Source organism: Jaculus jaculus, chromosome 11, assembly GCF_020740685.1.
Source record: "Jaculus jaculus isolate mJacJac1 chromosome 11, mJacJac1.mat.Y.cur, whole genome shotgun sequence".
NCBI classification, from domain to species: Eukaryota; Metazoa; Chordata; class Mammalia; order Rodentia; family Dipodidae; genus Jaculus; species Jaculus jaculus.
The window spans coordinates 102,308,363-102,322,767 of NC_059112.1; the positions used below are offsets into that span (position 1 = coordinate 102,308,363).

At 44.8% G+C, this 14,405-nt stretch overlaps 1 protein-coding gene across 5 annotated transcripts in view; it reads left to right on the forward strand.

The window, feature by feature from the left end:
- Positions 1 to 14,405, forward strand: part of Txndc11 (thioredoxin domain containing 11) — a 75,593-nt gene that overhangs the window by 2,472 nt on the left and 58,716 nt on the right. For 2 of the 5 annotated variants that reach the window (XM_045161353.1, XM_045161351.1), the window contains exons 1-2: positions 3,297 to 3,426; positions 8,515 to 8,612. In XM_045161353.1, coding sequence (XP_045017288.1) covers positions 8,524 to 8,612 — 89 coding nt within the window. In that variant the 5' untranslated portion in view covers positions 3,297 to 3,426; positions 8,515 to 8,523. Of the gene's footprint in view, positions 1 to 3,209; positions 3,427 to 8,219; positions 8,255 to 8,514; positions 8,613 to 14,405 lie in introns of those variants that run through there. The other 3 variants (XM_045161349.1, XM_045161350.1, XM_045161352.1) reach the window with 3 other exon arrangements.

Genomic DNA, 14,405 nt, shown 5'->3' on the forward strand with positions numbered 1-14,405 from the left:
TGGTAGATAGAAGAGTCCTTTGAGACTTCAGGAAGAAGGAAGACCGTAAATCTGGGTTTTGGAGCTGGCAAAACAAGCTCCTTACCTGTGTCAGGTAAGGAGAGGAAGCTCATAAATGCTGCTCACGAACCAGTCTTCCTATGCTGTGAGCAGTTGACAGGCTCTTAATAGGCCCAAATGAAGTTCTTAGTCTTTTCTTTCTTTCCTCCTTCCTTCCTTTCTTTTTTTTTGGAGGGAATGGTGTTAAGATAATTTATAGCCAGGCTTGGTGGCACATGCCTTTAATCCTAACACCTGGGAAGCAGAGGTAGATGGATTACTGTGAGTTTGAGGCCACCTTGAGACTACATCATGAATTCCAGGTCAGCCTGGGGTAGAGAGAGAGAGACCCTATCTCAAAAAGTAATATTTTATTGCTACATAACTGACCCTAACAGTTGCGTTCCCCTTAAGATCTTTAATGAGGGTAGAGGCTTTAGGGAGAATAAATGGAGTCTTTATTTATTTTAAAATATTTTATTTGTATGCAGAGAGAGAGAGAGAGAGAGAGTGGGGGGGGGGGCGGTGAGTGGGTGGTTGAGCCAGGGCCTCTAACCACTGCAAACAAATTGTAGATGTATATGCCACTTTGTGCATCTGGCTTCTTTTTTTCTTTTTTTCAAGATAGGGTCTTGCTCTAGCCCAGGCTGACCTGGAATTCACTATGTAGTCTCAGGGTGGCCTTGAACTCATGGCAGTCCTCCTACCTTTGCCTCCCAAGTGTTGGTATTACAGGCATGCACCACCTTGCCTGGCCTCCCAGCTTTATTTTTTTTTACTTGGTTACTGGAGACTGGAAAATCTATCCCCGGTTGTTAGGCTTTGCAGGCAGATACCTTAACTGCTGCGTCAACCTTCCAATCTATCTGTCTGTCTGTCTGTCTATCTATTTGCACACCCCCCCCCCCCCATAGGGTCTTGCTCTAGCCCAGGCTGACCTGGAGTTCACTATGTAGTCTCAGGGTGGCCTCAAACTCACAGTGATCCTCCTACCTCTGCCTCCCAAGTGCTGGGCGTGCATCCCCACAACTGGCTTGGCTTTGTTTTTAGGCTGGGTCTTGCTCTGTAATCCAAGTTGGCCTTGAACTCATGAACTTCCTGCCTTGCCTCCTGCGTGCAGAAGTTATAGGTATGTGCTACCACACCCAACTTAACTAGCATTTGAATAGCAGAAAAATAATTTCTCCAAAGAGCAGGATTTTCAATCTTTTCAGGCTGTCACTTTTTCTTCATAGGCCCCTCTCTGCCCCTGCATGTCTATTTTGTTATTCAAGCCTCTGCTTAGGTGACTTCCCCCTGACTACCACTGATCCGGGGACCTGCCAGGTCCCTCTGTTACATGACTGCTAAGTTTTCTCACAGCAGAGTTGCTTGTATATTGTTATTGCTTGATGTGATTGGCTCTCTGCTGTCTCTCTCCCCCAGGATGGAAGCTCCTGGGAGCCTGGCAGGCTGGCTGCTGCACCCTCAGCATGTGCCTGAAGCCCAAGGCAGTTGTTCAAGAAATAGGGTTTTTAGTTATTTCCCTTACCACCTTGTGTATCTGGGTTTACATGGGTCCTGGGGAATCGAACTCGGGTTGTTAGGTTTTGGAGGCAAGTGCCTTAACCACTGAACCATCTTTCCAGCCTGAACCTTATTTTTTGAGATGGTCTTTTCATTGGACCTGGTGCTCATCTAGCTAGCTAGACTGGCTGGCCAGCAAGCCCCAAGGAGTCCCTCTGCCTCCCCAGCCAGCACTCTTGAGTGTATGGTGTGTTACCACACGTAGCTACTGTGTGACTTCTGGCTAACTTTTCCTTTTTTAAAAAATTATTTATTTATTTGGTGTGTGTGTATACACACGGACATGCCACAGTTTTTGACATTTTATTTTATTTTATTTTATTTTATTTTATTTTATTTTATTTTATTTTATTTTATTTTATTTTATTTGAGAGCAACAGACACAGAGAAAGACAGATAGAGGGAGAGAGAGAGAATGGGCACGCCAGGGCTTCCAGCCTCTGCAAACGAACTCCAGACGCGTGCGCCCCCTTGTGCATCTGGCTAACGTGGGACCTGGGGAACCGAGCCTCGAACCAGGGTCCTTAGGCTTCACAGGCAAGCACTTAACCGCTAAGCCATCTCTCCAGCCCAGTTTTTGACTTTTGCATAGAGTCTGGGGTTATGAGCTCAGGTACTTAGTTGCACAGCAGGCACTTTATCCAAGGAACTATTTTCTCAGTCCCCCATGTGCTCTCCCCCTTCCCCCCAAGTAGGATCTCACTCTACTGGAATTCCCAGCTGACCTGGAATTCACTTTGTAGTCTCAGGGTGGCTTTGAACTCACAGCAGTCCTCCTATCTCTGCCTCCCAAGTGCATTTTATTTATTTATTGACAAGAGAAAGAGGGAGAGAGAGAATGGGCATGGCAGGGTTTCCAGCCACTGCAACCAAACTCCAGAACCCCTTGTGCATCTGGCTTTTGTGGGTCCTGGGAAATTGAACCTGGGTCCTTAGGCTTTGTGGACATGTCTTAAGCACTAAGCCATTCTTCCCAATGTCCTTTTTTTTTCTTGACCTTCCCTGGTGTGGAGCCTTTTCTCTTAACTAGGCCCTTGGTTTGTTGTTTATCTCTTAGACCCTTTGGACTGTGGTCTATGTTCAGAAGTGTATGTCATTACTTCTTACTTCTGCCTGGAAGCTCTGGGTGGCTGCAGACTAACTCCACCTGATGAACTTGGAAGTTTCTCAGAGTTGAGTCCACAGTATGCATCTTCCATGCAGTGGCACTGGTAATGTGTGTGCGCTCCACCATTCTTGTGAGCACCAAGCCTGGTAGCACCACCTCTCTGGACACGAGCAGTGTCTGTGGAGAGCTGGGCTGTGAAGGGGTGAGGATGGAGTTTGGGGATCTAGGAGACGAGGCCACGTATCTCTCGTTCACTGTTCTTCCAGCCACACCTACAGGGACAGTACCTGGGAGGTGCTTCCAGGGTGTTGCTCCCGTCTGCCCTGGCTCAGCTGCCCTTCACTTTTTGCTTCAGGACAGTGATTCGGGGGCTCTGTCTTGTGCAGAAGAGGCCTTTTGTGGGTTGTGTGTGTGCTTGTGTTTGGTTTCCTTCCTCAGAACTGCTACGGAGAAGGTAAATAAGCACTCCTGCTTGTTTGTGTGTGCTCTCTTCTAGTCGGGCAAAGGATGTGATAATACCAGCAAAGCCGCCCGTCCGCTTTTTCTCCTCGCGGTCTCCCGTGCTTGACCTCTTCCAGGGGCAGCTGGATTACGCCGAGCGCGTTCGCCGCGACACAGAGGCGGTGCTGCTCTTCTTCTACGCCCCGTGGTGTGGCCAGTCCATCGCTGCCAGGGCAGAGATCGAGCAGGCGGCGAGCCAGCTTTCAGACCAGGTAATGCTCATGTCCCACCCAAGCAACGAGCCACCGTGAAGCCTGGGTGTCAAGGAGGATGACCCTCAGAGACACCCTGCCAACTGGTGGTGGTAAGGCACAGAGCCTGTGGGTAAGCCAAGGAGGGCGCAGCTGAGATGCCCATAGTTAGGGCAAGGGTGGGCACAGCTTCTGTGACTTGAGCACGTCTGTCATGACACCAGGTGTGTGGTTTCCAGCACTGTTACAGGAGGAAGGGTTTACTTCTTACAGATCCAGGGGAAGTTCCATAATGGTGGACGAGGCTGGTCCCCTTTCACAGATCCAAGCAGAGAGAAACCACCACCACATGCTGGCACACACAGGCACAACTCAGGCTGCTCTGCACACCTTTAGGCTGGAAATCCAAGTTAACACCTGGGTCTACAGGGGGTCTTTCAAACTATCACAAGTACTGAAGGTGGTAGAGAGACCAACCTAGTTTTCCCATAGGCATGTGACATGTGCTGCTGCTGCTGCTGTTTTTTTGCTTTTTTGTTTTCTGAGGTAGAGTCTCATTCTAGCCCAGGCTGACCTGGCACTCACTCCTTAGTTCCAGGCTGTCTGTGAACTCAATGATCCTCTTACTTCTGCCTCCTGAGTGCTAGGATTAAAGGTGTATAGAGAAAGAGAGAAGAGAGACAGAGAGAATGGGCGCACCAGGACATCCAGCCACTGCAAATGAACTCCAGACACATGCACCATCTTGTGCCTCCGGCATTATGTGGGTACTGGGGAATGGAACCTGGGTCCATTGGCTTTGCAGGCAAGTGCTTTAACCGCTAAGCCATCTCTGCAGCTCCAGCCCTGACCTTTTCAATACACAGCCCAGAATGATATTCAGCAGATTAGTGAATGCTACCTTTCAACTAGGAGAGGTAAATTGGCAAGTGAGTCATTTATGATGGCATTGGTTTTCAGCCCAGTGGATCCCAGATGCCCTTTAGAAAATTACGTTTATGATAACCCATTTCCTGTGTATATAATTTCAGAATAATCTACTAATTGTAGCAAAAAGGTCATGCAGAAACAGGAAAATAATGTGGTACTAAATCTTACATATTTTAGCATGTAAACATAGGGGCAAAGCCATCCATTACCTGCTGTATATAGAACCCCTGTGAATGTGACAGTTAAAAATGCAGTGCAGTAAGATATGATGTGCCAGTGACTTAGGTACCCCCAAGGCCTTTGTGACTGAGTGCTCATGATGAAAAGCAGCTTTTGGTAAAAGTCCTGAGCCAAAGAGCTTTCTGCCCTTAGTTTACACAGCAGTTACATTCCTGAGAAATTCAGTACCTACAGCCGCTGTGCCTTGGATTCCCATTGTATCAATTGTATCAGTTACCTTTTAATTTATTTGTTTATTTTTTGAGGTAGGGTCTTGTTCTAGCCCAGGCGGATGTATAATTCACTGTGTAGTCTCAGGCTGGCCTTGAACTCAGAGCCATCTTCCTACCTCTGTCTCCCCAGTGCTGGGGTTAAAGGTGAGCATCACCATGTCCTGCTGTAGCAGTTACTTTGTTGTTGCTGCAGCAGCAGAGCTGAGGAGCAGCTTAGGGAAGGAAAGGGTGTGATTTTGGCTTACAGTTCTGAGGGGAAGTCTGTTGTCGGGGGGGAGAGGGCAAGCATGGCAGGAGTAGGATGCCTGTGGCACATCCGCCAGAAGGAAGTAGAGTGATGAAGGCTGGTGCTCAGCTGGTTTTCACTTTTTTATATAGTCCAGGACCCCCAGCCCATGGAATGGAACCACCTGTAGTTAGGATGGGTCCTCTCACCTCAGTTAATGCAATCTAGAAAATTCCTCACACATGGCAAGAGATTTGGTTCCATGGTGATTCTAAATCATGTCAAGTTGACAATCAGAGATTAGCCATTACACCCATATAGGATGAAATGAGTCTCTTGGTTTGGATGATAAATCAGGTTTACCCCAATATCAGTGTTTGTCATTTTTAACGACTGTGGGACATAAGATGATTCTTCCCTATAGAGAACAGATTTAAGCATTGCAGAACATATACCAAGGCTCTGCCCTCCACACGCCTGGTAGCTTGCCCTACTCACTACAGCAAACCAAAAGCACTCTGCTGACTACTGAGGCCCTGTTCTAGAAGCACTGATCTGAGGTAACTTCGTAAGCATCAACTCACTGGGAATTCTCAGTTATTTTTCCTTAGAAATAAATTATGATTTAAGTGGTGACTAATTATCCTGCCCTGTCTTGTAAAGCCTTTTTACCATTATACATGTGGAAGTTAGCCAAGTGCATTGATTTATTCATTCACTTATTTATTTATGAAAAGCAAAGGAGTTTACTCAAGAAAAAAGGTGAAAAAACCCCAAAGTTGGGCTGGAGAGGTGGCTCAGCAATTAAGGCGCTTGTCTTCAAAGCCTAATGACCTGTGTTCCATATCCCAGTACCCATGTAAAGCCAGATGCACAAAGTGGCATATGCATCTGGAGTTTGTTTGCCAGTAGAGGCCCTGGCATGCCCATATTCATTTATTCTCATTCTTATTCTCTCCTCTTCTTTTTTCTCCTTGCAAATAAATAAAATATTTAAATAAAAAAACCCTAAAGTGTCAAGACAAGCATGCATATTAGGATTTTAGCTGACATCCAATGACGAGAGAGAAAGGGAGAAAAAAAGAAGTTATCCTTTTGAGTTTGAACTCAAAAAAGTGGGCAGGTTCCCCAGTTGCTCTGAGTGCTCAAGGACTATTTGAATACTGTTCTCTGTTCCTTATACTATTAATATTTTCTGGGAGGAAACTGAAATATGTAAACATGAAAGAAAGCACCAGTTTGGCATCCACTCACCAGTTCTCTGAATCTAGAGAACGAGACGCCTCCCCTGCAGGAAGTGAAGGGAAATCCATTGTGTTTTCGGTTAAGTGTAGGTTGGTGTCCGTTCACTGCTGACTTAAGCCGAGTGTTCTGAGAGCTGGTCTGATGATGGCATTCCTGTGTGCTAGGTGCTGTGCTGCTCACCTTCGCCACAGCCCTCAGGGCTCCTACGTCTCTTCCAAGCTTTCCACCGCGGGGTTTCTCAAAGCTCCCCCAGTGAGCACCACCACAGCCCTGGGGTTGTGCCACCCTCAGTGACCCAACCTGTTCTTTTCAAAGAACTCTTTAGCTCCTTCTAAATTGAGAGCGTATTGTTCCATGTATTCAGTAGGGAAAGGGGAGTGGATTTATTTTTAGAAGCAGACCAAAAGAACACGATTATTTTCTTTTCTTAGACAGTTGTGATTGTGTGTATTGCTAGTAGTTGAACCATATTGCTTAGTAAAATTAGCAAGATGGTAGATTGTGTCCTATTTTTGAGTTACAAAAATGAAATGGCAATCTTAAGAGGTTGCTTTTTTTTTTATTCCTCAGAAAAAGATTCTCAAAGGAAATCTAAAAGAGGTTGCCACTATGTTTTGAGCATTGGTTTTGTGATAGTAAGAATAAAACGCGGGCTGGAGAGATGGCTTAGTGGTTAAGCGCTTGCCTGTGAAGCCTAAGGACCCTGGTTTGAGGCTCGGTTCCCCAGGTCCCACGTTAGCCAGATGCACAAGGGGCGCACGCGTCTGGAGTTCCTTTGCAGTGGCTAGAGGCCTTGGTGTGCCCATTCTGTCTGCCTCTTTCTCTGTCTGTTGCTCTCAAATAAATAAATAAAAACAAAAAAAATTAAAAAAAACAGAATAAAACGGCTGAGTGTGGCTTTTTTGTTTGGTAACTTAATATTTATTCAGTAACTTAAAAAAATTCTGTTAACATTTACTTGTTTTTCTTTGGTTTTTCAAGGTAGGGTCTTGCTCTAGCCCAGGCTGACCTGGAATTCACTATGTAGTCTAAGAGTATCTTCGAACTCATGGTGATCCTCCTACCTCTACCTCCCGAGTGCTGGAATTAAAGGTATGGGCCACCACGCTTGGCTCTGTTAAAATTTTCTTGTGTTTATTTTATCCTTTCAGTCCATCTCATCATCCTTTTGGTCCATGGGGCTCCTAGAGCAGCTTGGCTGCCATCTTGCCTTCAGAACATTTGGCATGTCTGGAGATTTTTTTAAACTTTATTTTTATTTATTTATATTTGAGAGGGCGAAAGAGAGAGAGAGAGAGAGAGAGAAAGAGAGAGTATGGGCACGCCAGGGCCTCCAGCCACTGTAAACGAACTCCAGATGCATGTGCCCCCTTGTGCATTTGGCTTATGTGGGTCCTGGAGAGTTGAACCAGGATCCTTTGTAGGCAAGCACCTTAACTGCTAAGCCATCTCTAAAGCCCTGGAGATATTTCAACAAAATCAGACATAACCCAGACCCCATGTTCAACAGCTCCACAAGTGTTCTTATCTATCTCTTTTGTTTGTTTTTGAGGTATGGTCTCACTGTAGTCCAGGCTGACCTGTAACTCATTTTTGCAGTCCCAGGCTGGCTTCAAACTCAGAGTGATCCTCCTAATTTCTGCTTCCTGAGTTCTGGGATTGAAGTATGTACCACCACACCCAGACTGACAGTTTTTTTCCCCCTTTTTCTTGTGATTCTGATGTTGTTAGTACCTGTTCCCTACCACTGAGCTGTGTTTCCAACATCTACCTAAGACAGTCCCTTCAAAATTACTCATTAACTTGAACATTCAAAGCAAATACTTTGCCTCTTGGGTCAGACTTCAAGTCCTTGCTGACACTATAGAAAAGAGTCTCTTATTTGTGTGAAATAGGGCCTCATTCTAACACAGACTGGCCTCATTCATATGGCAATCATCCCAGGTGCTAAGATTATAATGTATACCATCATACCTGCTTGTCTTTTATTATAGAGGTAAATGTTGATCTTTCAAAACTTGAATTTGCACATGCGCGCGCGCGTGCTCCCTCCCTCCCTCCCTCCCTCCCTCCCTCCCTCCCTCCCTCCCTCCCTCCCTCCCTCCCTCCCTCCCTCCCTCCCTCCCTCCCTCTCTCTCTCTCTCTTTGTTTTGAAAAACTTTTTCAGCAAAGGAAGACCAGTTCCATATTTATAATTTTCAGTCTTGGTAACGGTTTGATGTTATTCATAGTCATGTGAAACCTTTGCCTCTGCAGGTGTTGTTTATGGCTATCAACTGTTGGTGGAACCAGGGCAAATGCAGAAAACAGAAGCACTTCTTTTATTTTCCTGTAATACATCTGTATCATCGGAGGTGAGCTCTTTCCAGTGGCCTTTCTAATTTCCCTTAAGTTCTTATCCAAAAGTAATAGATAGATACTCACTGTAGAAAATATGGATAATCAGAAATGAATACAAACAGAAGAGGGATGTTGATTTTATACATAATTACTGTTGTGATTGTTCCTGTGAATGTGCATGCCTGCTTCTACTTACAAGCCCAAGGTTGGATCCGACAGTAATACTGTTTCCTAAATTGCTCTTCCTTACTTCTGTGAGCTTCTTTTTATGTCTTTTTAAAATTCATTTGAGAGAGAGAAAGAAGCAAGGAGAGAGAGAAAGAGAAAAGACAGAATGGGCATACCAGGGCCTCTAGCCCCTGCAAAGGAACTCCAGACATGTGCGCCCCCTTGTGCATATTTGGCTTTCATTTGGGTACTGGGGAATCTCACCTGAGTCCTTTGCAGGCAAGTGCTATAACTACTAAGCCATCTCTCCTGCCCTTTATATCTTTTTTTTTTTTTTCTGAGGTAGGGTCTCACTCTAGCTTGGGCTGGGAATTTACTATGTAGTCTCATGGTGGTCTTGAACTCACGGTGATCCTCCTACCTCTGCCTCCCAAGTGCTGGGATTAAAGGTGTGCACCACTATGCCCGGCTCTTTTTTTTAAAATATTTTATTTTTATTTATTTATTTGACTGACAGAGCAAGAGTGGGGGAGAGAATGGGTGCACCAGGGCCTCCAGCCACTGTAAATGAACTCCAGTTGCGTGCACCCCCTTGTGCATCTGGCTAACGGGGGTCCTGAGGAATCGAACCTGGGTCCTTTGGCTTGCAGGCAAATGCCTTAACTGCTAAGCCATCCCTCCAGCCCTTAAAAAAAAATAATTTAGTTATTTATTTTTGTGTGTGAGAGAGAAAGAAGGAGCACTCCAGGGCCTCTTGCTGCTGAAAATAAACTCCAGACATATGCGCTGACTTGTGCCTCCTCTTATGTGGGTACTGGGGAATTGAACCTGGGTCCTTATGCTTCACAGGCAAGTGCCTTAACCACTAAACCATCTCCAGCCCCCTTTATGTCTTTTTTTTTTTTTTTCCGAGGTAGGGTTTCACTCTAGCCCGTGCTGACCTGGAATTCACTCTGTATTCTCAGAATTGCCTCAAACTCATGGTGATCCTCTTGCCTCTGCCTACCAAGTTCTGGGATTAAAGGCATGTGCCATCACGCCCTGCTTTTTAATATTTTTTTTTTATTTGCAAGCAGAGTGAGATAGAAGAGAGATAGAGAGATGTTGCTTTATAATAAAAAATAATTTTTAACCAAGTTTAGGCCCTTGTACTGTAAAGAAGCATGGGAGTATATTGTACCATTGTTTTCATTATGGAAGAAAATAACTACTGGTCTGTATTTCTGTGAATGGCAAAATAAAAGTTTCATAAATATTGTCCTCAGATAGATAATTCAGTTGGCCTAAAGTAAAAGACCTATTGTCTTATCTTGCTAAAGCTATCCTGTGGTCTTTTTTTCTTTCTTTCTAAGTTTTGGTTTTGTGTTTGTTTTTTTCAAGGTAGGGTCTCTTCTTGCCTAAGCTGACCTAGAATTCACCATATAGTCCCAGGCTGGCCTCGAACTCACCTCCATCCTTCCTCTGCCTCCTGAGTGCTTGGATTAAAGGCGTGCACCACCACACTCAGCTGTTACTTGTTTTTGACCTGCTGGTGGTTCTCCTGTCCAGTTTCCCAGTTCTACACACATACCACAATGTTCACATTTACATCACTTTCTTTTTGCCTTAGACATATTGGTGTTTGATTTTAGAATATTTCCCAGAACGTATTGTGAATGTTGAGTCATGTCTGAAAATCTGACTTTTGGCTATTTTCTTTCTTTATATTTTTAGTTGAGCCAGGGCCCTACTCTGTTGCTGGTGCTAGCCATGAACTTACGATATTCCAGCCTTAACCTTTGGGGTAGAAAATGGAATTTGGGCTTTGTCTAGTGTGATTGACTTAAAGTTTGTAGAAGGCTAAATAGGTAAAGAAGATCTGACTAATAAGAGGTTTACATTTTAGAATTTCCCTTTTTTTGTCCCTGTGTACCTCCTGAGCTTTAGTCAGTAGGGAAGAAACAGTAGTAAACAAAACTGTCGTAATACTTTTCTTGTCCCATGGCCATACCTCTGACATGAACTGCTGTGTGGTCCCCAGTATTGTGGGGTTTTGTTTGTTTGTTTTGTATTTTTTAAAATGTATTTTTATTTATTTATTTATTAGAGACAGAAGGGGATTGAGAGTGAGTATGGCCCCGCCAGGGCCTCCAGCCACTGCAAATGAACTCTAGATGTATGTGCTACCATGTGCATCTGGCTTCTGTGGGACCTGGAGAATTGAACCTGGGTTCTTAAGCTTCTCAGACATGCACTTAACCGCTAAGCTGTCTTTCCAGCCCTGTATTCTGTTTTTGTTTTTTTTTTTTTTTTTTTCTTTTTTGAGGTAGGGTCTTACTCTAACTCACTCTGACCTGAAATTCACTATGTATATGCTGGCTGGTCTTAAACTCATGTCCATCCTTCTACCTCTGCCTTCCAAGTGCTGGGATTCCCAGTATGGTTTCATACCTCTGGCATGAACTGCTATATAGTCCACAGTACTTTTTTTGGGTTTTTGAGGCAGGGTCTCACTCTAGCTCAGGCTGACCTGGAATTCACTATAGAGTCTCAGGGTGGCCTTGAACTCACGGCAATCCCCCTACCTTTGCCTCCCAAGTGCTGGGATTAAAGGTGTGTGCCACCACACCTGGCCAACAGTACTTTTTTTTTTTTTACAGGCATAATTAATAGTATTTAGGCAAAACCACAATTATCATCCCCAGATTTTCCTTGGCATATGAAATGTTTGTGATTTTTTTCAAACATTTAATTTATTTATTTGAGAGAGGGAGAGAGAGATGGGTGCACCAGGGCCTCCAGCCACTACAAACAAACTCCAGACGCGTGCAGCCCCTTGTGCAGTCCTATGATTTTTTTTTTTTTTTTTCCCTGAGGTAGGGTCTCACTCTAGCTCAGGCTGACCTGAATTCTAGTACTGAAAAGGCAGAAGTCGGAGGATCAACATGAGTTCAAGGCTACCCTGAGAATTCTAGAAACAACCCTACCTCAAAAAAAACAAACAAACAAACAACAACAACCAGGAAAAAAGAAGGTGGGTGCTGGAGAGATGGTTCAGTGGTTAAGGCATTTGCCTGCAAAGCTAAAGGACCCATGTTCAATTCCCTAGGACCTACGTAAGCCAGATGTACAAGGTGGCATGTGTGTGTCTGGCGTTTGTTTGCAGTGGCTGGAGGCCCTGGCATGTCCATTCTCTCTATAAATCTCTCTCTACTTCTTTCCCTCTCTCAAATAAATAAAAATGAAATATTAAAAAAAAAAGAAGTGCTTGGTTGCAAAGCCTGCCAGCCCAGGTTTAATTCCCTAGTACCACATAAGCCAGATACAAAAACAAGTGGCACATGCGTCTTGTTTTCACTTCAAGTGGCAAGAGATCCTGGCGTGCACGTGCGCATGCACATTCTCCCACTCCATCTCTCTCTCTTTCTCTCAAACAATACCAAAAAAAAAAAAAAAAAAAGAGGATACTTTCTCAGTAATTGACTCAGGTCAGGGTTCCTTCCTCCTTCCTTTCCCCCTTTTCCTTCTCCTCCCTGGGTTGGGTCTCACTCTAGCCCAGGCTGACCTGGAATTCACTATGTAGTCTCAGGCTGACCTTGAACTCATAGTGGTCCTCCTGCCTCTGCCTCCCAAGTGCTGGGATTAAAGGTATGTACAACCATGTCTGGCTTTCCTTCTTTGTTTTTATTGTTTTTTTTTTTCTTTAATATTAATGTGAGAAAGAGGCAGATAGAAAGAGTATGGGCGTGACAGGGCCTGTTTGCACTGCAAATGAACTCCAGACACATGTGCCACTTTGTGCATCTGGCTTTATGTGAGTACTGGGGAATCATACCTGAGCCATCAGTCTTTACAAGCAAGGAACTTTAACCACTGGGTCATCTCTCCAACCCTTGTTCCCCTGCCCAAGGTAGAGTGTCACTGTAGCCCAGGTTGACCTAGAGCTCACTCTGTAGTCTCAGGCTGACCTCAAACTCCCAGTGATTCTCCTACTTCTGCCTCCCAAGTGTTGGGATTAAAAGCCACCACTTCTGGTTCTTTTTCTTGTTTGTTTGTTAGATGGAAAAATGGAGGATGTGAGGCATCATTTACCATCTTGTTAGGCTTTCTGGTCACAGAGAAAAACAGTCAAGCCTGTTCCCTTGAGTACATGCGATATCTAGGATGGTTGGCCCCTTTATTCTAAACAAAATATGTTATTAAATGCTGTAAAACAGCTGGGCGTGGTGGTGCACACCTTTAATTCCAGCACTTGGGAGGCATAGGTAGGAGGATCGCTGTGAATTTGAGGCCACCCTAAGACTACAGAGTGAATTCCAGGTTAGCCTGAGGTAGAGTTAGACCCCACCTTGAAAAACTAAGAAAATAAAAAATACGGTAAACATTTTTTCTATCATTCATTCATTAGGTTTTTTTTAAAGACAGATTTGGGCTGGAGAAATTGCTTAGTGGTTAAGGCACTTGCCTGTGAAACCTAAGGACTCAGGTTTGATTCCCCAGGACCCATGTAAGCCAGATGCACAAGGTGATGCATGCTTCGGGAGTTCATTTGCAGTGGCTTGATGCTCTGATGCTCCCATTTTCTCTGTCTCTCTGCCTCTTTCAGTCTCTAGCTCTCTCAAATAAATAAAGTAAAAAAAAAAAAAGACAGGGTTTCATGTAGTTGAGGCTGTCCTCAAAGTTGTATTGCATGTTGCTGAGGATGACTTTGATTCTGGACCCTCCTGTGTACTGGGATGCAGGTGTGTGCCATCATACCTGGCCTGGTTTTCTTGTCCCTTTAAGTTAAAAATTGTTGAGCTGGAGAAATGGATCAGTGGTCAAAGGTACTTGCTCGCAAAGCCTGATGGCCTGGGTTCAGTTCCCCATTGCCTACACAAAGCCAGGTGCCCAAAGTGGTGCAAGTGTCTGGAGTTCATTTGCAGTGGCGGGAGGCGCTGGTTGCACCTATGCTTACACTCTCTCTCACACACTTTCTCTCTCTGCCTGTTTCTGTCTCTCAAATAAATAAATCTATTTTAACAAAAAATTGTTGGTAATTGATGGGTTTGGCTTCTTAAATTGAACTACTTGATGACAAGCCTTGAATTGGTAGAATTGACTCTGTCTCCCGGCCACGCATGTAGGGTGCCGTGTTGACCTGTCTCATGGTACTGTTCTTTGGCTTCACATTCTGTAGTGCGCACTGAGGAAATGACCTTGCGTGTGAGTTGTTTTTGTGAGCATGTGCCCCGGTGCTGTGAGCACGGCACATACAGCTAGCTCCTCTCTCGTCTTTTTGACCCATGAACTCAATTTCCATGTTGGGAGAAAATGATTGCAGAATTGCTGTAGTTTATGTACCTTATCTCTGCCACATGCCATTCAGTTACATTTGTCTGTGTTGGAGCTTGAGAGAGCCCGGTGGAGAAATCTGAGCAGCTCAGGAGAGTAACTGAAGGGTGGCTCAGTAGCCCTGACTGAAGCTGCGCCCAGGCCCCAGGAAGGACGCGTAAGTGGAGGGCTCGCTGCTCCCTGACGTCGTCTTCTCCTGGAATCGGTTTCTGTTGTAAATGAAGCTTTAAGTGTGGGTCCACTTCACTTAGTGTTCCTTTCTTTAGATGCCTGTGGGCCTGTTTCATAATTACTTTGTAGTAGGCCAAGGGTCAGCTGCCTAGCTT